Consider the following 23,935-nt stretch of genomic DNA (forward strand, 5'->3'; position numbering starts at 1 on the left):
AAAAAGTAACTTTCCTCTAAACTGCCTGTTCTTCATCAGCAATATCAACATTAACTGATTGGTTGAGCATTATGCATCTCTACTTTCTCTCTTATATTTTCATATATCCATCTTTCTTAATTTGCTCACTTGTTGTCTTACAAATCTCATGATTTTAATCTAACTAGAGATAGCTTTCAAAATTACTGTAGGGAAAACTTGAGTGTAAAATGTATTAATGTGAACATTTTACTTCATCCTCCCAGCATGACATCTGGTTAGCCTGGAAACCTTTGATCCCTTTCTGCTCATTGCTTATGAGATGTATATTAACCTTGAAAGGACTTTTTATTATTCTGTTGCACAATGCATGTGAGAAAACCATGATGCACAAGTCCTCATTAGCAAACTGAGCACATAATGGTTAGCCCAAAGGAATGTTTCAAACAGCTTTCCGCGACTGGCAGGGTTGATATTGTGTCAGCACGTGACTAAGCAGAGCCTGAAACTTGAGATGGCTCCTCCCCTCGTTTCCTAATTTTCTTTTCCTCAACCTAGAATGCAGACTGTTCAAATCTCTCTAGCTTTCTGATCTGGGATTCTGTACAGCTGTCCAAAAATGGCTGTACGTTTGTTTGAGGGTAAAGAACATGCAGCCTCATACTGGAAGTACCGAATTTCTCCTTCTGAAGAGCTCATCGGCAAGGTTCTACAATTCCACAAGAGTAATGTAAGACTTTTGTCATGGCTGTTTGTTGTTGTTCATTCATTCATTCATTCACTTTGTTATTTGATTAAGATTTGGACATATTGCACTGTTTTACTCTAATTTCTCAGAGAGAGTCATCCAATAACCTGGCAGTAGATGTTGGTTGTGGGTCAGGGCAGGGAACATTGCTCTTAGCGCCACATTTTACTCATGTGGTGGGAACAGACATAAGTCCAGCTCAACTGGAGATGGCGAGGAAACATGTCAACATTCCAAATGTCTCTTACAGGTAGGCAAACCTGAACTGGGTGTTACTGAATGCATGACAGCTTGCATTTGTGTAAATAAATCAGTTCACCTTTCTATCAACCAGAAAGTACATGATCATTTACACATAACACTTTGCTTTTAAACTAATGCAGACACATTTACTTGTAGTTTTACTTCAAGAGTGAGTATTAATCTGAAGATTCATGCAATTGAGTCTTGGAATTATGGTCTATTCATTATGGAACTGGGCCAATGTGGCATTTCTATCACAATGGATCAAAATATTTAAATTGTAAAACATTTATACATGATATTATCATATTTGTTGTACTGTCTTAATGATTTTTTTTTTTTTATCGATAAAAAAGTATTGTGTCCAGACAGGATGATTCTCTTTAGTATGGAGGACCAAGCCTGCAGAAATTAAAAATGAATGAATAAATAAATAAATGAATAATTATATAAATGAATGAATAGATAAATAAATGTGATAATAGGAAAATAAATAAATGAATATACGACTTGATAAAATAAATATGATTCATTTTTAATGAAATTCATTTCTAATTGTATTTATTCTTTTATTTATTTTTCCATTTATAGGCTATTTATTTATTTATGCATTCATTTATTTTTATATTTATTCCAATATGTATTATTATTTATTTTAACATTTATTCATTTCAACATTTTTTTATGCTGCGTTCACGCCACCTCGTATTTACCGAAATTTTGAGATAACAACACGTGAAGTTATATTCAGAGCTGTTCACGTCCTTTGACAGGGAATTATGCATTTCCATGGCACCACTATCAACGGCAAATGAATCAGTGGTCAGGTGATACAGCAGCCACGTGGTACATCTGGGAGCTTTCAGAAAACTCCCAGATTACAAGCTGTAATTACAAGCTCTACGAGGACATGAACGCTTTTTACAGGCTAGAATCTCATAACTACAGGAATTACAAGGCCACATGAACACACCATAATTCTTACATTTCTTTGTCATGTGATAATTAGGTGGGTTGGTCTTGCTCATAGGGCTTGCTTACCATTGGTTCATTGTTGATTGAAGCGCTTGCTCGATTACTCCAGTAGCCCCTCACTGCAGAACACTCGAGATCCAGGGGGCGGAGTTGGGTAGGTCAAGGGATATGTAAAGTGGGAGGAGATGGATCCAGATCCAGGGGGTGGAGATGGGTAGTCTTGAATCTAGATCCAACCCCACCCCCTGGATAAAGTGCACCGCAACACTCCGACCGCTTCACATTGTGTTCGTGATGCAATTGCAATTGTTATAGCAGCGAGATGGTCCTCACTGCAGAACACAAGATCCAGGGTGTTCTCATATATGATGTAGGTGGCTTCAGGTTGAGTTCAGGTTGTGATTTTGAAGCATAGTTGTGGTCAGAGACAGATGGATCCTCCCAGTGTGTTTCTGCATCACAGTTCGGGGGCATGTGGATGTGATCATCCTCACAGTTGATCACTGAATCACTGACGCTCATCGATGTTGGGCTAACAAGCACATGGCTAGCTAGGTTAGCTTACCTGAATCTGACAACCTGTTCAGCATCTGGCGTGACTTCTTTACCACAACATCGTAGCCGAACCATTTCTTGAGGTAAGGGTGTTCGTCAGTCGGCCTCCCGTCCATGAAATGGTACGAACACATAAGGCCGCTTGGGTGAACACTTCAAGTTTAGCGCCTTCAGCCATTGCCTCAGGTGCTCCTCGTCTTAAGGTGGTGGGTGTAATTTGTAAAGTGCACCGCAACACTCCGACCGCTTCACATTGTGTTCGTAACACCGCTGATGCAAATGCAATTGTTATAGCAGAGAGATGGTCCTCACTGGAAAGCCGACTGACAAACATCTTTACACCAAGAAATGGTTCGGCTATGATGTTGCGGTAAAGAAGGTACACCAGATGCTGAACAGGTTGTCAGATTCAGGTAAGCTAACTTAGCTAGCCATGTGCTTGTTAGCCCAACATTGATGAGCATCAGTGATGCAGTGATAAACTGTGAGGATGATCACATCCACGTGCCCCTGAACTGTGATGCAGAAACACAATGGGAGGATCCATCTGTCTCTGACCACAACTATGCTTCAAAATCACAACTCAACCTGAAGCCACCTACATCTGATACAATGCGTTGAGCTGGCGCCATTGTACATAACTCTGCTGAGAACCAACTACCTTTGTCAGCACACAGGGTTGACATAGGATGCATTTCATTCAGTCGCTGAGCACCTTACCAATACATACACCAACAGCTTCCAGGTACACACTTGGGATCAGCTCCTGATGACTCTGATAAAGCTATGTCTTAATTTATTGCAGGGTGATTTGCTGAAAGGTTTGGTGTTTCAAAACCTGGTGTTGTGATAAATTTAAAACCGCAAATTCAGGGTTCCTGGAATACCTTCGTCCAGGCGATGAAGTAATTGCAGACAGAGGCTTCACCATTACCGATCTCTATGAAAGGAAGGTGAAACTTGTCATTCCAGCATTCACCGAGAGAGGCATGCAACTCTCTGAAGAAGACACCACCAACACCAGGCACATAGCCAATGTGCGTGTTCATGTTGAGCGGGTCATATGCCAACTGAAAAACTTCAAAATCCTTTCTTACAACAGTTCCAATTAACCTCACCCCTAAAATTGATAACATTTGAAAATTTGCCCCGTGTAACCTTCTAAGCAACATAATTTCTGATATAGAGGATGAATAAATGTTGATTTGTAGGTGCATTCCACATCTGTCTGTGCTGTGGTTTTGCTTTAACTAATCAGTGTAAATAGTTATTACTAGTTATTTTTTATAAACCTTTACAATGTGACCAGATGTTATCTGTTAAGTTTTTTTTTATCTTTACAATGTGACCAGTTACCTGTTCTAGTATTTTCTATAAACCTTTAGAGTATGATCAGATGTTGTGATGTTATCTGTTGTGAAGTTTTTCTTCACAAGTTTATCTTTACAATGTGGCCAGATGTTAGCTGTTAGTAGTTTCTTATAAAACCATATAATGTGAGCTTTGTAGATTTCCCTTAAAACTTAAAGTATAAAAATTAAGTCTTCTTATTTAAATGGAATAAGTCATGTCAAGTTTGCAAATCAGTTCCACCTTGATTTATTACAAATGAAAATTAACTGGTGAAATATTACCTCTACATGAAGGTCAGCGTCTCTAGCTTCCTGATGACAACAAACACTTACAACTGATTTTACACAACTTATATTAAATTATACATTTTCTAAAACCCAAATCACAAAGTTATCTTTTTAACAAAACTGATTTATAATAATTCCAGTCTTCTTCACCTACACCCTCTACATGCTGCTCCATCAACTCCTGACAGTCCCCATTGGTTTCCTCTGGCCACTTCTTCGTATCGTCTACCCACATTAACAATGACGATGGATGGGACAGTATAAGACCATCTGATCGCCGTATAAATTTTTCTTCATGCTCCCAATTTATATTTTTTTATGGCATTAACGTTATTTGTCATTTTGCTAAAGTTATAGCTAGCTATTCCTCATTTCTCATTTCCATGTTACACACGGAAAAGTAAAAATAAATAAACCAATAAATAAATCTAAAATAAATACATGTGAGAATAAATAAATCTAAAAATAAATGAATGCATACACACACACATAAATATAAAAATAATATATAAATATAAAAATTAAAAAAAATTAACTAAAAAATAAAAGTTAAAAAAATGTTTAAAAATGTATAAACGCAGAAAATAATAAATTATGGGGAAAAATATTTTGTCAAGTCGTTCATTCTTTTATTTATTCTCCTATTATCACATTTATTTACCAACCTACCTATTTATTTATTTATTTATTTATATATTTATTTATTTATTTATTCATTCATTCATTCATAATTTCTGCAGGTTTGGTCTATATATATATATGTTTATATATTATTATATATTTATATATTACCTTATGTCCTTGATTTTGTTCTCTTTATGAGTTTCACCCATAGTATACATGATACTGTTTTCACTTATTTGAAACACAAAGGGAGAGTCCAGCTGAAGAACTGCCTTTTGAAGATGGCTCTGTAGAGCTTGTGACGGCCATGTCTGCATTCCACTGGTTTGACCATTCGCGTTTTCTTCAGGAGGCTCACAGAGTGCTTAAGCCTCATGGCTGCCTCGCACTTCTCAACTATACCATGGATATGGAGCTGAGCTATGGAGACTGCTCAGAGACTTTAAACCACATCTGTAATGAGGTAGAAATAATAAGACATAAGATTTCTAACTTATAACTGCTTGTCAACTGTCTGAACATTTGTGTGTGTCTACACTCAAAAAAAAAAAAAGGGTAAATATGGGTTCTATATAGGATTGTTGACTTAATTTTAAACACTTTATGCCAAAGAGAGTCTATAAGGATAAATGTCTTAAGTAATTGCAAACTTTATTATTAATTCATAAAATTTAATTAAGATTAAATGTGAATTCAAACAACATTAATCTGATACCTGACAGAACCCTTTAAAGTTCTCTATAGAGCATTTTCTTCTAAAAGTGTAAATAAAACCCCCTGCTGTCTGAGCCACTGGTTTATTCCTGAGCTTTGAATCATGCTCATGTTGCGTGACTCACAGGCCGCCCTGATGTGCCTTAGCATCTCCTGCTTCAACTTGCAATTGCAGTAGATTTAGTTAAATGTTTCATTGATCTACACAATATTGTTATATTTGAGATGTTGTTTTAATCATTAACAAAATCAAATGGTACAATTTTGGTCTTGCAGGAGAGTTATATATACATATCTGTCTTATTACAGTTTTATGCAGCCCTACAGCCTTTCCGGAACCCTTACCTGGGTTCCAGCTCCCTCGAACTTTACAAGAAAACCTACGACTCTCTCCAGTACCCAGTCAAAGAATGGTATGTAGTTCTACAAACTAGCTGTTAAAATATTATCTTTGTAGTTAAGTAGGTGAAGACAGTTCAAAGTACAATCAATCAGTCTTAGGGCTAGAGACTGGAGAAGGATTTATTAAGCTATAATGTTAGAGAAGCAGTGTTGTATTGTGACTATACAGACTTGTTATGCCTTGAGTGCCTTATTGCTTTCATAAAATGGATTTTACATGATAAAAATACTATTCAATTATTGTTGAATAATACTCAATTTTTCATTTAAAGTCTCAATTTTTCATTTAAATTCTATTAAGCAACTTTATTAAGTGTCCCTGACTGTCTGACATAACAGAATATTACTTCATAAATTCATAAATAAATAAATAGAAAAATAAATAATGTCAAAGCTATTTCTTCATTGTGGATTATAACATGGTTGGAATGCTGTATTGACCAATCAGAAGCCGATCTGCAACTCTGTTTTGTCTCAAGGCATGAAGATTTTTGGGTGAGGAAGACTGTACCTCTCTCTAGCTATATCGGCATGGTGGAGTCTTTCTCCGCTTTCCAGGCACTATTAAAAAAAGATCCAGAAGAGGCCAGACGGCTCTCACAGGACATTGAAAAAAGGTATTACACTTAGAGTTGTCTACAGCAATTTATGAAATGTCTATGCATACTCCTGCATGTGTGTCACACTATCTCTTTCTTTCTCTTTTCCTCACACTCTCATTTTCCTGTAAAGACTGTTGTGTGCAATGGACGTGACATCCTCGGAGACAGAAGTTATCATGGGAATCAAATACTTCTATTGTCTAGCCTGCAAGCCAGCAGAAGACTGATATTCTTTAAATCTTCATTTAAATGATTAGTATGATTAGTATTATTCAAAAATATTCCTAATGTGATCAATTAACTGCTTATTTAATTACTAATTTAATTGGAAGCATCAAGTTTCATTACCAATAACAAGTAATGGTAACGCTACTTAAAGCCTTTATGTATAATGCATTATAAAGGTATTCATAATGTATGCTATAATGCATTAAATCTTTTCATAAGTAATTGTAACCAAGTTAAAATGCATTATAATATTTGCAGATTCCTTGTTACATGTAAAATAGATTGTTTGTCATGTGTTTTAATGAGTTACACTTTCTAAAGGTGTAATAATGAATAGATCAGCATTATAAACTGTGGTTACAATTGTTCATGAGACCATACAATGCATTATGAGGTGCATTACAAGGCATAATTAATGCATTTCTTAACAGTTTCAGTACACGTGGGATCTTAATCATTAGTTTCAAAATTAGTTCAAAATTTCAAAAAGTAGTTTTTACAAATATTGTTTTGTTAATCTTGATTTTTGAAATGTAATTTAATAAAAATCTAATACAAGAATAAGATTTGTATTCAGGTCATTGTCTTTATGAATTGTATATTTCATGTGTTTTTGAATAAATTACTAAACCAAGACAAAAATCGTCCAGTGTACAAGGTGTATTTGAAAGAGCATCCACTAGGGTGCAGTGTTGACTTAATCACATGCAAAAGTAGGCTACCTAAGAGAGAAGCATGTCTACCCAACGTTGTCCATCTGTACAGCTGCCTGTGACGACACGAAATAGCAATTCCACGGTACAGTGATTAAACACAGGCTCAGTACACATATTCAAAAGAAACACAGAAACTGTCAGTGACATTTCTGTGTACACTTTAAACGGTTTGCCACAATTCTCTTCAAACAGTCCAAATGTTTGCTTGAACCAGTTTTGTTTTTGAGATGCTTACATAGTGAGGTTTCATTTTAGCCTCAGTTCAATCAAACGAAAAATTAAAATTCTCTCTTAATTTACACACATATTTGACAATAGCCTACTTATAAAGCTCTTTTGGGAAGACCTACAAGTCAGACCATACGTTGTAAGTGTGTTAGTGGTTTGTCAATATTGTCTTGATGTGACAAGGGCAAAAATATGGTTCTTTTAAGCGGCAGATATAAGAGCCAATGATACTGTTGCTAACTTGCTAATAAAAGTAGCCGACTATGCCACCTGGATTTGTCAATGACCCAGGACTCAATTTGACGCAAATTCAACTCAGAGCTAGTTGTGATGATGCACAAATAGCTGGGTCAATGGAAAGAATGAATGGCAGGATATGCGTGTTTATATATCTTACCAAAAAAAGTAATGCACAGACCTCCTATCAAATGACAGCACATGATACAGTGAATGTAAGAGAATATGGTGCCAACGCTCATATGTGAGGCAGCTGATAGGTTACGCTACACAAACATGTTGGTGTATTGATTCTTCTCGTTATCCCAGCATTAAAGCGATATTCTTTTCTTCCTTATTGTGACGTATATCCGAGTGAAACGGCTTCTTAAGACATTAAAATAGTCCATGTGACTATGGTTAAACCTTAACGTTATGAAGCGACAAAATACTTTTTTGTACGCAAAAACAAAATAAGAATAATGACTTGTTTCAACAATTTCTTCCCTGTCAGTCTCCTACACTGTTGACATCGAATACACAGTGCATCGCTTCCGGGTTCTACGTCAGAACGCCATCTCAGTATTGGCCGACGCTTTACACATGAGCCGGTGTTCTGACATGACATGAGGGTGAGTAATTAATTACAGAAATTTCATTTTTTGGTAAACTAACCCTTTAATCGTTTTGCTAGGCAGACTGCTTTGTACATTGTAACGGAATATTTTTTTTCTGGTTTAGACAACTCGGCTTTAATACACATTTTTTTTGTAAAGCATAATTAAGTTAACCAAATATAACCTATGAAGTGCATTTTCAACCCTACAATGCTATGCACCATAGACTGTATATGACTGCAAAAACATTCCCCCCATTTTTAAAGGGATGAGTCTACTGTGGTAGGCCATGTCACAAACTCTATCCCTATAGCTTTGAAATGTTATAAACCCGTGCCTCTGTAGGAGGTGTTTTCACCATAGATAGAGAAGAAAACACAATTCTCAAATTCAGTCAACAAGTACAGAATATTAAAACTCCATCAACACCGCATGACCAGCAGATAGAAGAATCCTCTTGAAATGAACAGTTTTGCGAAATTAGACCCTTTTTACATATTGTGTTACTCACCTTCACCCCCTTCTATCCGTCATTGAAGTGTCCGAATACACAGTGACCCATAACACGCACCATTTTAATCCACTGTGAAATATTTTCATCCTGCCTGAGCTGATGGGGCTGAGCTGTTGAGATGAGCTATGTTGAATCATCTGCCCTGTCGCACAAACAGGATCTGAGACCTGGGCTCACCTCTGCTTTAGCTCTCACGTGCTAAATCTGAGCCATATTTTCTCATGTTGGTGTGAACAGACAAATTGCACTTTTTGCAACATTAAAATTGTTATGGACAGACCGAAACATATACAACACCACGGTGAACATGTTTTTAAAAGGACAAACATACATTCATAATCAAAGAGGACTCGTAGTGTTTTGGAAGATAGAAAATGCTCTTAAACAAAGGCAATGGTTTGTGTGGCTGTGTTTGGTTTATCGAATATGGCTTTTTAATCAAATATAGACAGCGGGATTTCAATATGAAAAATGATGCTAGTCTGTAAAGTCGTTCCTATGCCACACAGTCAGTGTAGCTATTGTGTTCATAACTCTCATGAGATTTTCATTTGATGAATAAACTATCATTAGCACTATAATATGTTTGGAGCAAATCTTTTCAGTGCAAAAAGTTATTTAGCATGTATTGTGTATAATACTAGACAATTATATTTGAGACAGATTTAGTTGTTTGTTACACAAAATATCTTTTAAGGTACATTCGGCTCTGCATGTTTTCAAATTATGATATTGTTTTCTAATTTCTAATATTTTCTATTGCATTTGGCCTTCCTCTCAATTCTTTTAAAGTGATAGTTCACCCAAAAATGTAATTTCTATCATTTATTCATTCTCATGTCTTTCCAAACCTGTATAACTTTCTTCCCTAGGATATAAAAGGATATTAAAGAATGTGTATCAGTCACTCTGCATGGAATTTATCATGAAAGAAAACTGAGACTTTCAATCTTCAAAAAAGTACACAAAAGCTTCATGAAAATATCATAAAACTGGTCCATACCACTGATTTTAAGTTTCAGTTTTCTCAGTCAGTTAGTCTAGTTCTTGGCCACTTTCAAAATAAAATGACCTTCATAAGACATATACATGGCTAAGTTGTTTATAAAGAACTGTATTTGAGTTCATTTGCAAGAGGGGACATGCTGAATGACTGCTCCAAAGCTCTGCCTCATCAGCCTCGGGACACAGGGGACACAATTACATCTGTTTTAACAAAGACGAAAAATTATGCTTCCCCATAAAAAAAATAAATTAAAAAAAAAGTTTCTCTGTATCCCAGGGGTACAGCATTTGAAGTAAAACCAAGATGAATAATCTGATTGGCTGCAAGATTTAAAAGAACGATGATGCATGCATAATTGATTAGAGAATAGGATTATTCAGAGGTGACTCATGATCGTATATCAACAGATGGGCATATTCACATAAATATTTTTCCATTTTCAACTTGAACCATGCATGATTCATGCATTGAAACACATAGAATGCAGATCTATTATTACATGGCTAGATTAAAAGAAAATATCAGTCAGGGTATGACTGTAATTTGTCTAAATATTTAAAGTGATTTTAATGTGATGAGAAACATTACCAATAGAGTTGCTATTTACCACTTATTTTAGTAAAAAAAAAAAAAAAAAAAAAAAAGCTGTACTTGCAGATGCCTAAAGTTTTGCAGAAACTAACACTTTCTGCATGATCTTGGGGAATATCATACCAACATATCAGATTAGATAAGAATTGTTTGTCATGAGGGGCAATTGTCCTCATGGGTAGCAGGACCTCATGTTCATATATCCTGACAGGGTGTGAAATGAAACACACTCTTGAGTTTCTCTTGGCTGCTCCACATTAGGTAGCTGTGACCTCAGGCTCTGGTTACTACTGACCTGCTATGTACAATTTATTTTGTTTGTACTCTACCTCTCACAAACAATTCGTCATATAATGAATAAAAACCCTTAGCCCAGACTGTCTGTCTGCCTCCATTAAAAAAAGAGGGCATGACAGAACACAAAAGGAAAAGGTATATAATATAGTCTTATAATAGTCCTGACCCCTTCAACACGAATGTGGCTGATCAAATGACTTGAGTATATGAAAATTTAAATAAGTCATTAGATGTGCCATCATCAGTTTCCACCAACTACCAACTAGACATTCTCTAACTTTCACGACACATAGAACCCTACTCAGTCCGCACCATGATGTCACAACCAAGCATTTTAATAAACAACCACCAATATTTTGTTGTTCTGAACATTACATCCAAAGTTTAGTCAATAATAAACAGAGGTCAATTACTTTTTCCCTCCGTATCTTTAAAATCTCTGGCACCAGATATATGTTTTTAGTCTTTCAAAAGCATCTCCTGCATGTGAACACATTTCACATTTTTACATTTGGATTTTGTCAACTCCCTCCCCTATTTAATCACACCCTACATTACGTTCACGGGCACAGAGGGATTTGCACAAATTTGAATAAATGGATGAACCCGTGTTATACAGTTATGATCAAGCATGAAAGATATACTGACATAAACACAGGGAGTGGATACTTATTAATTATAGGTAATTTTCACATATTAGAATTTAAATATTCTATTTTTTTTTTTTTTTACATTAAATAAGGGACATAACATGAGGTAAAATCCCATTTAAATATGCATTAGTTTGACTTTGCAATGAAGCAGAACACATCATAATCTTTTAGTGATAAATCCTTTCTTAAGGCACAATATATTCTCAACGCAGCAGTGGTGCTTAGTTTAGCTAGTTTTAATCTGCATTTTATTGGCTTTTTATTTGCTATTAACATGTCCAGATGCATCAATCCTAATGCATTTATAACTTTAATATGTATCGTAAACAATAGAACCACTTAATTGTAATTGCCAATGGCAATAGCCAAGATACTGTATAAAACACTGAAGCATGGTTTACCTGTTTAAAACTGCATGCATTTTGCAGAAGAACATTGTTTTGGTTGTGCTTCGGCTTTGCGTGACTATGCTCTGACTAGCTGAAGATGTTACTGTAGCTATACACATTAATTTACGTCCTTGAAAATAAATTCCAGCACAGAGCTACAATAATGAAATGACCCTTCACAATAGATAATGCTTTACAATGAACTCTGTTAGAGAGCTACATATTGCAATTTATTAATTCAATAAAATGCTTCATTCATGCCATGTCGTAATTACCGTAATTTCAAGATGGCATCACGTGACTTTCTACTCCGAGCTGAATTATCCATTTCTATGGTGACACAATCAATGCCTAAATGAATCTGCAGTGGCCATGTGGTACAAGTAGGAGCTCTCAAAAAATTAACAGTTTACAAGTTGTAATTCCGAGTTCTATGAGAACGTGAACATTTTTTACAAGTTGAAATTATTGTTGAAAATTATGTTAATTACAAAATTGTGTAAACAAATCTTATAAACACTTATAATAGGCTTACCATGTTTTGGAAGAAGGATTGACAACTCATTATTTAAATTTTGTTGATTTTGAACAAAAAAAGTTACATAGTGTACCTTTAAAATATTAGGTTAAACCAGTGTTTCTCAAACTTTTTCTGCCATTCCCCACTTTGGAGGTAGGGAAGGATTCCGAGCCCCACCTGTCCCCAATCGCCCCAACAAAATGATAAAAAAAAAAATAGGCTTTAAGTTTAACTGTAAAATATGTTAACAATTATTTTATTAACATCACATTTTAAAAACATAACATCAAATAACAGCATTAAAACGTTCAAATAGAGTAAATAAAAGTGCAATTATATCACTTTGCATTATAATTTATTATAGGCATATATAAATTAAATATTCTAGAACGTTTCCCCTGTTTCCATGGCGACGCGTCATGCTTTACAGATGTAGCCTAACGCTTTTATTTCGTTTCTCCTTTTTTATTCAAAATATTCACAAACTTGCTTACCATGTCATCAACTATCTGATATTCCGATTATCAAGTATGTGTAAGTGAGTGTGCTTTATCATTTAAAAACGTTAATAAATGACCTTGACCTATAACGCGAGATGCCGGAGATGGGCGCCGCCATGTTTGCTTGCGCCGCTGTTCAGTTACAACACCTGAATTCATCAATTTCTCCTGAAATTCATGTAAGTAAGTGGCCGGTGATCCGGGAGAAAATAGTAAACTTTATAGTTACTTACACTATGTGTATCTGATATGATATGAATAAAACACGTCGGCAAATTATATTTGAATTGATTGTTAGCCTATTGCTGCTTCCATACACATCAGTGTGTACTTTACAAATTCTAAATGTATTATTTTACTAGTACTTATGTATATTTAAATGTCTGAAACCTAAAATAATCATTATGTTATTGAAAACTGCATAGTTGTGATAAATGACAAGCGCTGCTGAGAGCGTCCGTCTCTGGCTCAGCGGCGCCAACCAAAGCGCGAAAGCACAGTTTGAATCTAGTGACATCTCTGAACGTTCTCCCATATGTGAGACCGTACTGTTTAAAAGTTTAATACAGATGGGCACAAAAATGACCAAATTTCCTCTCATTTGTCGCGCCCCACTTGTCATGTCTCTATTCCCCACCAGTGGGGCGCGCCCCACACTTTGAGAAACGCTGTGTTAAACTAAACTCCCAGTTGAAGTCTGAAAAAAGGAGTTGGTCTAAAGTTCATTAGAACCGCAGATGGACCACAACATTCTGACACATTTTAAACAAACAAATGCAGGTTGTTGTCTGTTCAGGTATTCTGAGTAGGCTAGGTCAATCCGTAAAAGCATTGTCTACAAATAATGTGGCTCTAATTGGCACTTGAATAGCATTAGTTTGTAGCCTCATTTTGCCTATGGATCCCTTTTTAAACAAGAGCCTAATAACTAGTAGCAGATGAGACAGAAGGTCTGCTGTGAGAGAATTGGAAAGTGATGGCACACTCTGTACTACACAAACACATCATTGTGCGACGGTCACAAACACATCCTCCAACACTTAAGTGTTCTGCTGCCACTTTAAATGTGAACTTCTGAACTTGATATTTATTTTGTTAATGTGCTGGATTTTCCATTTGCTAGTGAGTTCATGAACTTTTGTGTGGAGGCAAACAGGTCGAGAGATGATGCAGCTTTTGTTAAGAGTTACTCGCCTTTGTCTATTGGCCTAATTTGTGTGTCTAGTGAAGTTGTTCAGCCAGTACCCCTCATTTTGCCAGTGTGTAATAATTTGATGGAGTTTGTTTAGGAATGCATGTCTTTAATTGCTTGTTAGTTCACATTAACCTGGACTTGAACTTTGCAGACAAGGTTTATGATTACAGATTCTCAAAAATAGCAAATTGTTCTGTTGTTGATACAATGGATGTTCTGTATTTGTCCTTTTGTTATAGGTTACATCATTCTAGCTATTTCAAGCTGTAAGTGAAGTGGTATTTAAATTGGCATCCATGTCTCACTTCATACAGACAGCAGGTGTATAAGCATAATTTATAATTTGTATTTTTCTTTTCTTTTTTTTTATAGCATCTGTTTTTCAGTGAATTGACATGCTGGTGTTTTTTCACAATTTGTTTTTATTGTAAAATTAGACCTTTTGATGCCGTTCTACGTTTGTGTAACTTGTTTTCAAGCTGTATTTCCAAGTCTGTTATTTTGCTGCAAAACAAGTCAATTACCTGCTGCTGATGTACCGTAAGATTGTTCCGCTTAATTTACAACATTAATATTGCTGCCATAGCTTGTTATTAGACTTGACATGAGATGACAAGAAAGTTTGTTGTTTGTGCTCTCTGTGCTGAGAGAGAATGTTGGCACTATCCCGTCAGCTAAAGGTGATTGATGCTTTCAGACGTGAACCTCCTCTAGGGACGTCAGAGGCCTCTCTCAGGTCTGTGTCAGGGACCAGGCAAACAGAAAAGAATATATTTCCTCACTCTCTCTATTCTTTTTTGTCTTTTCACTTAAAGAAGATTTCTTGTGAAATTTCTTGTCTTAGGTTCGATACGTTTGCCCTAGATTTTTCTCTTCAGAAATCTTTCATCTCCTGTGGCATGTGCTGTGGGAACAGCTAAGTTTCCTCACTGTTGGAGTCAGCAATTTTACCATCACATGTGCAGCCGAGAGCCCTACACTTCAATAAACACCACAGCAGGAGGTAGCGCTTTAATAGTTAGAACTCACATTGCACTCTGTGCTGGGGTATCATTTTCTTCCTAAACATTCACTTTTTTAAGGCTTCCTCGTTGAGCCTCAGGAAATTCACAAGATTGTGCAATTTAAAATCCTAAATCTTGATTTAAGGATAAAATAAAGTTTCTTTCCGGCTGACAAAGCTGGCGACTGTTGAATGGACTTGTGAATGAAGGATAACATTGGCTTGTTTTCTGATTCTAGTTTTGTGGAGCGCTGGGTAAGCTGTGGAGAACTTTAGGAAAGAAAAGAAGATTTAACGGGATGATAAAAAATCTTTTTTCATTGATCTTTTGAAATAAAACGATTTAATCTTATAAATCCTAATCTTTGCAGTACAGAAATAGCTTTCTTTTTAAAATTTACTTTAAATTGCTTATTCTTAATTATTGTTTACACAAATAAAGCACATTTACATGTTTTTATTCAATGTTCTGGTGCCATTATCATGTTATACTTTTTGTCAAAGGGATAGTTCACCCAAAAATTTAAATTCTGTAATGATTTACTCACCCTCAAGTTGTTCCAAACCTGTATGAATTTTTATGTTCTGCTGAACACAAAGGAAGATATTTGGAAGAATGTCAGTAACCAAACAGATCTCGCCCCCCATTTACTACCACAGTAGGAAAATAAATACTATGGTAGGTAATGGGGGGACGAGATCTGTTTAGTTACTGACATTCTTCCAAATATCTTTTCATTTTTGGGAGTACTATCCCTTTAACATTGCTAGTTTCTTGGTTTTGAATATTTTATAAGTGATAGAAAGCAAAGTAAGTGTAAATGACGTGCCAGAATTTGATAAAATGTAAACATTTTATATGTCCTTCAAAAAAGCTTAAAAATTGCAACTTCTATCACCTGTAGTACTCGTAATGTGTATATATATATATATATATATATATATATATATATATATATATGGAATATTACATGGCAGGACATAACTTCTCCAGTAGCTAGACATTTTAATGATTAATGAGTGTATTCCTGATGTTTCAATCATTAGATTCTTCGTTGTTGTGTATTTGATGTGGAGACTTGCATTAATTAATGACAATGTATTTCATGGCTTTTTAATTGTTGGACTCTTCATTGTTGTGTTTGGTATAAAATTGTGTCCTATATAAATGTTAATGTCTTACGTAGCCTTGGTGGATGAGATTAATATGATTATAATTATTGATGGATGATACTTAAGTGCTAGCTGATGATTTATGATTTTATAGAATAAATGACATGCAGTTGGCTTTCTTTCTCATCTCATTTTCCAGCTCACACATACGTATGCTCTGACCACCTCTCTCTTGATAAAATATTGGCTAGCTCAGCTTCCAGATAGCTCAGGACTATGACTGAAAGTTTATTCTTTAGGCCCCTTTGTCAGCATATTTTTATTACCTTGCTTTTTTATGTCCACCTCATTGTTTCATGTGCTCCTTTTTTCCTTGTACTTTAAAATTACTCAGAAGTTTTCTGCATTTTTTTTTTTTTTTCTCTGTTGAAGTTTCTTGGCTGCTGTTCAAATACAGTGTTGATTTAAAAAGAATTTTCAATTGAAAATAATCATTTAAAATCCAATTAAGTTTAATGTTTGTTCCTTAAACTGACACTAAATAATTAATGATCCTCTCTGATAAAGCTTTTGCAATTTTCAAACCAGAAGTACTTGCAGCAATGTAAAGCTTACAGAGTTTATTTTCCTGGAGGTAAAATTTTCAGAATAAGCTGTCACAGGTCATATTATTCCACTACTAAAACATTTTTTCCCCCCATAATGATCATTGTTTTATTTCAGTTAATTTTTCTATCACTTTTTTTATTTTTTCATCAATATTTTTACTTTAAATTGAAAGCTAAGAGTCAGCTGTACAAGTCTGTTCATGTATAGCTTTGAGGATTGGCCAAGAGAATAGAAAACTTGTTTAGCCTGCATTCTAGCTTGGAGATTTGCAGAGAATGCAATTTCATTGGACTCTAAACTGTTGTTTTCCCTTTTTCTAGAAAATGTTTTGTATGTATGTTAGAGGGTAACTTTGTATGAGAGCATGCTCTGAGCACTTCATGTTTTTTTGATGAATATTGAACAAAACATTAGAAGGCTCACCTCCACAGTTCAGAAACATAACCTCAACTCAGGGGGCTGGCTCGGGATAACAGAGTCTGCGATTATCTCTAGAGCACAGACCACCACTAACTCCCACAGGGGTCTTTGCAGTGCCAGGTTCTACACCATTATTTATGCCGAGATTGTTTACAGCATACAAACATTCAAATGGTCTCGAGAGGCACAGTGGACCAGGTGACTGAGGATTGTGTCTGCTCACATGTGTGTAGTTCCACAAAATGTCCATGTTTCAGATGAGGAAGGGCTTGTCCGCTTTAGTGAGCTGCCAGGTTTTGTTCAGAGTTTGTATGTTAATGTTTGCTTGAGTTTTGTCATTTCTAAAAAATGTTTTGTATTGCTATCTGCTCCCAATAAAACACGAGAAGTCGATAAGCATTTCATTTTTAAAGCTTTTTTTTCCCCTGAACTTTGAAATGACAGCTTGCATTCAAATGTAAAACAAATTTAAGTACTAAAGTAAAACATACTAAAAAAAAAAATTAAATTAAAAAACATAATGTTGAAGAATAATTAATGATAGGATTTCCTAAAATAATAATTATTTTTTGACAGTTCTCAAAAATTAATTCATTGTTGTGTTTCAGCACATTATATGACTGCTTTGATGTCACCATGCATCTGCTACATAATTTAAAGGGGGACTCTGATATTTCAAATCCACTGTTTGGAAGTTAGTCGGGCGGAGTCCAGCAACAAACGTCTAACCAATCAGCATCAGGGGGCATATGACGGTTGAGGAGAGAGAATGAGCAAGAGGGAGATTTGAAAATAAGAAAAAACAAAACAAAACTGCAAAACGAGAAATGGGACACAATACAAAACAGCTCAAAAGAATATCACTGGAATGAAGGTTTATGCCTGGGCAAGTGCTTTAGCAACCGGTTTATATTAGAAAAGCTTTCCAGCACTGGAGAGAGCTAAGATCCCGCTTATTGCATTGCGTATATAACAGCGACCAGATAGTGAGAGTTCTGCAGTTAAACCACTGTGCACTGACAACTGCTAGAAAATGATTTGTTTAGCGTCATTGGTAGTGCATTCGCCTTGCATGTCAGCAACGATGGGGCAGTGGTTCGAGTCCGACTTGGAGCAGGGTGGTTACAATTGGAGTGTGAGTTTTGGAGGCGGAGCAATGAAGAGACGTGGTGTGTTTGTTTGGGTTGATTTCAAATGTCAACAATGTCCAACAGTAGGGCTGTGACAGTGGCAAATTTTTACTACCGCGGTGGTAAATCACCAACAACCGCCGGTGCTGCGGTGGTGGGGTCCAAAGGGGGGCGGGGTTTGGTTGTATTTTATATATATATTTTATATATATATATATACATACATACATCAGAGGTTGCGTTAGACTTGCGTTTTGCCGTCATTTTGATGGACAGGATCGTAAAAAAATCCATCATAATTAATAATTACCCGTCATTTGAATTTTTTTATTTTGATAAGTCATTTAATAGCTTCTGATTTCGTCCACATTTTCATTTTTATTCACGAACTTACATGATAAGCAAATGGGCCTAGTTATGCATTTATTTATATTATGAAAAGAAAGTTGATCAAAGACTGCGTCACTTTCAGTTTTAATCTTGAACACGTCACAGATTGTGAGTGAATGCGATCATCCTTTCCTCTTGACTACTGTACATAACGAAATAAAAATGAATGAAAATCAAAAAATAAGTTGAAAGATACTATCTTACCGAAATCTGCATCACGTTCAATCAGGGTTGCAAACAGTATCACGTAACATTATACCTCAGAAAAGTCATTCGTTGACCATGAACTTATAGTCAGCAAGAAAAATAACAAAACAGTTATGTAAGTAAGCATAATTAACTTTATTATTATAAAATTAAAGACTTAATCTGAGTGCTCGTCTGTGTGTAATCAAGCGCATCGTTTTCATTTTGTTCTGGAGACTGAACTTGCGCTCTGCTGCCACACTAGAGCGCACTCACCACCTACTGGACAGGGGTGGGAATTACAGTTACAAGCTACATAATATGTCAAAATGACGGACGGCCTGCAGATTTTTTTCCGTCACTGCTAAAAAAAAATCAAAAATCATTGACGGAAAATTTTCAGTTAACGCGACCTCTGATATTATATATATATATATATATATATATATATATATATATATATATGTATATATATATATATATATATATATATATATATATATATATATATATAAAATGTCACACTATACCGCCGGTGACACTCCACGACCACTTCACCACCGCGGTGGCACGATTGTCATGCCTACCGTCACAGCCCTATCCAACAGCGTAGTTCAAATACCACTTACTGCACCTTTAAATCGTTCATATGGTTATATAAAAATTAATTTTCCTTAAAAAATAAAGTTTGGCCAAAATCTGATTAATTCATCATATTTACAGTATAAGCTGCATATATCAATATTTACTAAGAAAAGCCTCCAAATGAAAATATCTAAGTGTGTGTTCACACTTGGCAGGTTTGGTTAAAATGAACTCTGGTGCGATTGTTCTGTTAGCGTGGTTCATTTGATTAAGTGTGAACACTGTCTTCCAAACCCTGGTGGACACCAAACAAGTGGACTGAGACCCCTGCAGTAAGTGGTATTTGAAGGTGCAGTAAGTGGTATTTGAACTACGCTGTTGGACATTGCTGATATTTGAAATCAACCCAAACAAACACACCACGTCTCTTCATTGCTCCACCTCCAAAACTCACACTCCAATTCCAGGATTATTCTCACTATAAGGAGAATAATCCTGGAATGTTTACATCAAAAACCTTAATTTCTTTTCAACTGAAGAAAGAAAGACGTGAACATCTTGGATGACATGGGGGTGAGTAAATTATCAGGATTTTTTTTTTGAAAGTGAACTAATCCTTTAAATGCACTGAGATATCCACACTCCAAAGTCTTTTCACAATTCCTCCAGCTTTGCCTTTTTTTATTTTGCAGAGGTTGCAGAATCAGAGGCCAGTCTCACTTGAATGCAGATACTCCTAGTATAATCAGCATATTGTGGATACAGGAGAATAAATCATGCTTCACACCTCATTAATTACCGTTTAGCCTATATATGAATTTAACATTACATCTCTGTTTTAGGTGGTTGGATTATGTGTTTACTGGACTGGACAGCTGCCTTAAATAGGCCTATGATGTCTAGTGTCTAATTAATGTCTTATATAGCCTATAATGCAATATATATTGCATTACAGTTATGTTTACTAATTTAATATGTGTGACCCTGGACCACAAAACCAGTCTTAAGTCACACAGGTATATTTGTAGCAATAGCCAACAATACATTGTATAGGTCAAAATTATTGATTTTCCTTTTATGCCAAAAATCATTAGGATATTAAGTAAAGATTATGTTCCATGAAGATATTTTGTAAATTTCCTAATGTACATATATATCAAAAATGTATTTTTGTGAGTGGATATGCATTGCTAAGGACTTCATTTGAACAACTTTAAAGGTGATTTTCTCAGTATTTTATTTATTTATTTATTTATTTTTTTGGCACCCTCAGATTCTAGATTTTCAAATAGTTGTAACTCGGCCAAATATTGTCCTATCCGAACAAACCATACATCAATGGAATTTGGAGCTTATTTATTCAGATGATGTATAAATCTCAGTTTCACAAAATTGACCCTCATGACTGGTTTTGTGGTCCAGAGTCACATATGTGTTTATCTAGGCCTATAGACGATATACAGTGGTGGTCAGAATTATTGGCACCCTTGGTAAATATGATCAAAGATGACTGTAAAAATAAATCTGCATTGTTTATTCTTTTGATCTTTAATTCATAAAATTAGCAAAAATCTAACCTTTCATTGAAGAAAAAGAATTGAAAGTGGGGGGAAAGTCACATTATGAAATAAAGGTTTACATCCAAAACACGTTGGCCACAATTATTGGCACCCTTTTATTTAATATTTTTTGCAACCTCCTTTTGCCAAGAAAACAGCTCTGACTCTTTTTCTATAATGCCTGATGAGTTTGGAGAACACCTGACAAGAGATCATCAGAGACCATTCCTTCATGCAGAATCTCTACAGATCCTTCAGATTCCAGCTCCATGTTGGTGCTTCTTCTCTTCAGTTCACTCCACTCATTTTCTTTTGGGGTTCAGGTCAGGGGACTGGGAAGACCAAGGCAGATGCTTCATTTTGTGACACATTTTTGTGTTGGTTTTGATATTTGTTTTGGATCATTGTCCTGATGGAAGATCCAACCACGGCCCATAATTAGATTTCTAGCAGAAGCAGTCAGGTTTAGATTTTTTATCTGTTGGTATTTGATAGAATCCATGATAACATGTATCTGAACAAGATGTCCAGGACCACCTGCAGAAAAATAGGCCCACAACATTAAAGATCCAGCAGAAAATTTAACTGTGGGCATGGGGTACTTTTTATCCATGTGTGCACCAAACCCATCTGGTGGGTTTGCTGCCAAAAAGCTCTTTTTTTAGTTTCATCTGACCATAGAAGCTGGTCCTGTTTGAAATTCCAGTCTTTTCTGAAACTGAATATGCTGGAGATTGTTTCTGGATGAGCGAGGAGGATTTTTCTTGAAAACCCGAACATCTTGTGGGGATGTAGGTGCTGTTTGATTTTTTTAGGCTTTCTGAGACTCAAGACTAATCTGAGTCAAAGATTAACTAATCTCTGCAATTCTCCAACTGTGATCCTTGGAGAGTCTTTGGCCACTCAAACTCTCCTCCTACCATGCATTAGGATGATTTAGACACATGTCCTCTTCCAGGCAGATTTGTAACATCTTTGGTTAATTGGAACTTCTTAATTATTGTCCTGATAGTGGAAATGGGGATTTTCAATGCTTTAGCTTCTTACAGCCACTTTCTGTTTTGTGAGGCTCAACAATCTTTTGTTGCACATCAGAACTATATTCTTTGGTTTTTCTCATTGTGATGAATGATTAAGGGAATTTGCCCTTTGTGTTTCCTCATGTTTATACTCCTGTGCAACAGGAAGTCATGGCTGGACAATTTCATGTTCATGATCACCCTGGTGTGCTAAAAAATTTAAATATGTATGGGAATATACTTCAGAGATATTTTACTCATAAAAAATTCTAGGGGTGCCAATAATTGTGGCCAGCGTGTTTTGGAGAAAAACATTTATTTCATAATGTGATTTTCCCCCCACTTTATTACAACAGAAAAGGTTACATTTGACAAAACCATTTTTTACTTTTTCACTTTTTTTATAATGTTTTTTTTATATGGCCATTTGTTCAAGGGACTGGACTTGCCCGAGGTCTTGGCATCTCTTGTAAAGATTCCCTGAATGGAGCCGTAATGGTTCTGCACATTTGTTTCATAGACTTATTAGAGCTAGAGCTTTTCAAAAAGTTAAAGTTCTTGTGATTTGAGGTTATTAAGGCTAGTTGAGCATACTGAGTTTTCATTTTTCTACTTTTAATGAATTTTATCTTGAAGACCTGTCTTCTCCTTCAGAATACCAATAATATTGTTCATAGTAGTCCAATTATCCATTTTTCTTTGAAAGCACACTATGATAAAGCTTAGGCTAACTGGTTGTAGCAGTAGGTGGTGTGACATCACTGTTTAGATTTATCCTTGCAGCTTTCTGTCAATACTAGGGTAATTCTGTTTTCCATTCCTTGTATGTCTTCATTGAGTGTCTATTTGTACTGTGATAACATACTCGTCCAATGCAGTTTTCAGCCTGCACTGAGGTAGTGCTTTTAGCTTGCAGTACTCTCCAGTGTTTTACTGGGGTAATTTTGTTTGCTTTGTCACAGCCCTTGTCTGAACAGAGTTCATAACACAAAATGCACTTTGGATTCTCAGTGTTTTCACAAGGAATGGTTGGGCAGGAATTTTGTTTATTAAAAATGTATTTGCATAACAACTGTTGTTATATTATAATTCCGAGGACATGAACAGTTCAACGTCTGGATTGTCATTTAGTAATCATGGTAATTATGACATGCATGGCATGAAACACATCCAAATCAGTGACACAGACATTTCAAGGTAATTCTATCACCCCCTTGAGTACTAAGGTTTTATTACATCCATAGTAACACAAATTTGCAGGTTAGGCAAAATGGGACAGCAAACTTGCAATGCATTGGCCAAGAATACCTGTTCACATGGAAAGTATGTTTTTTGACCTGGGACCACACTGCTCCCCAACCCCATCTGGTCTTTGTGAATGGACTGATTTATGTCTGTCTTTTTATTTTGCCAGTTTGCTTTTGCCTTTTCGTGTTAATTAATTCCAGAGCATTTCTTTGCAAAAGAAAATTTCTAATTGCAATAGAAAGGTGTTATAGCTCAAGTAAATGGGGCTCTTGCTGAATGCTGAACGTCTTATGCTGCCAGCTGTTTGTGCTTTATTTTTACAGTAGAGCAAATGGGGATTAATTTTTTAGTACATTTTGTAATAGCACAGCACTCTGTAACCCTTTATTTCACATCACAAATTTTCTTGAATTAGAACCCGAGACTATCATGTAAATAGCTTCTCATAAATCCTTTTGCTACTAGAATATGACACTGTTTCTATGCCCCCTTTTGCATTTGTTGTTGATGGAAAAATAAAT

General features: G+C 35.6%; 1 protein-coding gene across 1 annotated transcript in view; it reads left to right on the forward strand.

Annotated features, from left to right (window-relative positions):
- Positions 1 to 332: 332 nt before the first annotated feature.
- zgc:162780 (uncharacterized protein LOC555377 homolog) overlaps positions 333 to 23,935 on the forward strand; it is a 43,684-nt gene continuing 20,081 nt past the window's right edge. Inside the window, exons 1-7 of the mRNA XM_048193674.1 lie at positions 333 to 709; positions 817 to 977; positions 5,014 to 5,227; positions 5,788 to 5,891; positions 6,360 to 6,497; positions 6,613 to 7,508; positions 8,385 to 8,502. Coding sequence (XP_048049631.1) covers positions 599 to 709; positions 817 to 977; positions 5,014 to 5,227; positions 5,788 to 5,891; positions 6,360 to 6,497; positions 6,613 to 6,709 — 825 coding nt within the window. The 5' untranslated portion in view covers positions 333 to 598 and the 3' untranslated portion in view covers positions 6,710 to 7,508; positions 8,385 to 8,502. The remainder of the gene's footprint in view (positions 710 to 816; positions 978 to 5,013; positions 5,228 to 5,787; positions 5,892 to 6,359; positions 6,498 to 6,612; positions 7,509 to 8,384; positions 8,503 to 23,935) is intronic.

Source organism: Megalobrama amblycephala, linkage group LG6, assembly GCF_018812025.1.
Source record: "Megalobrama amblycephala isolate DHTTF-2021 linkage group LG6, ASM1881202v1, whole genome shotgun sequence".
NCBI lineage: Eukaryota > Metazoa > Chordata > Actinopteri > Cypriniformes > Xenocyprididae > Megalobrama > Megalobrama amblycephala.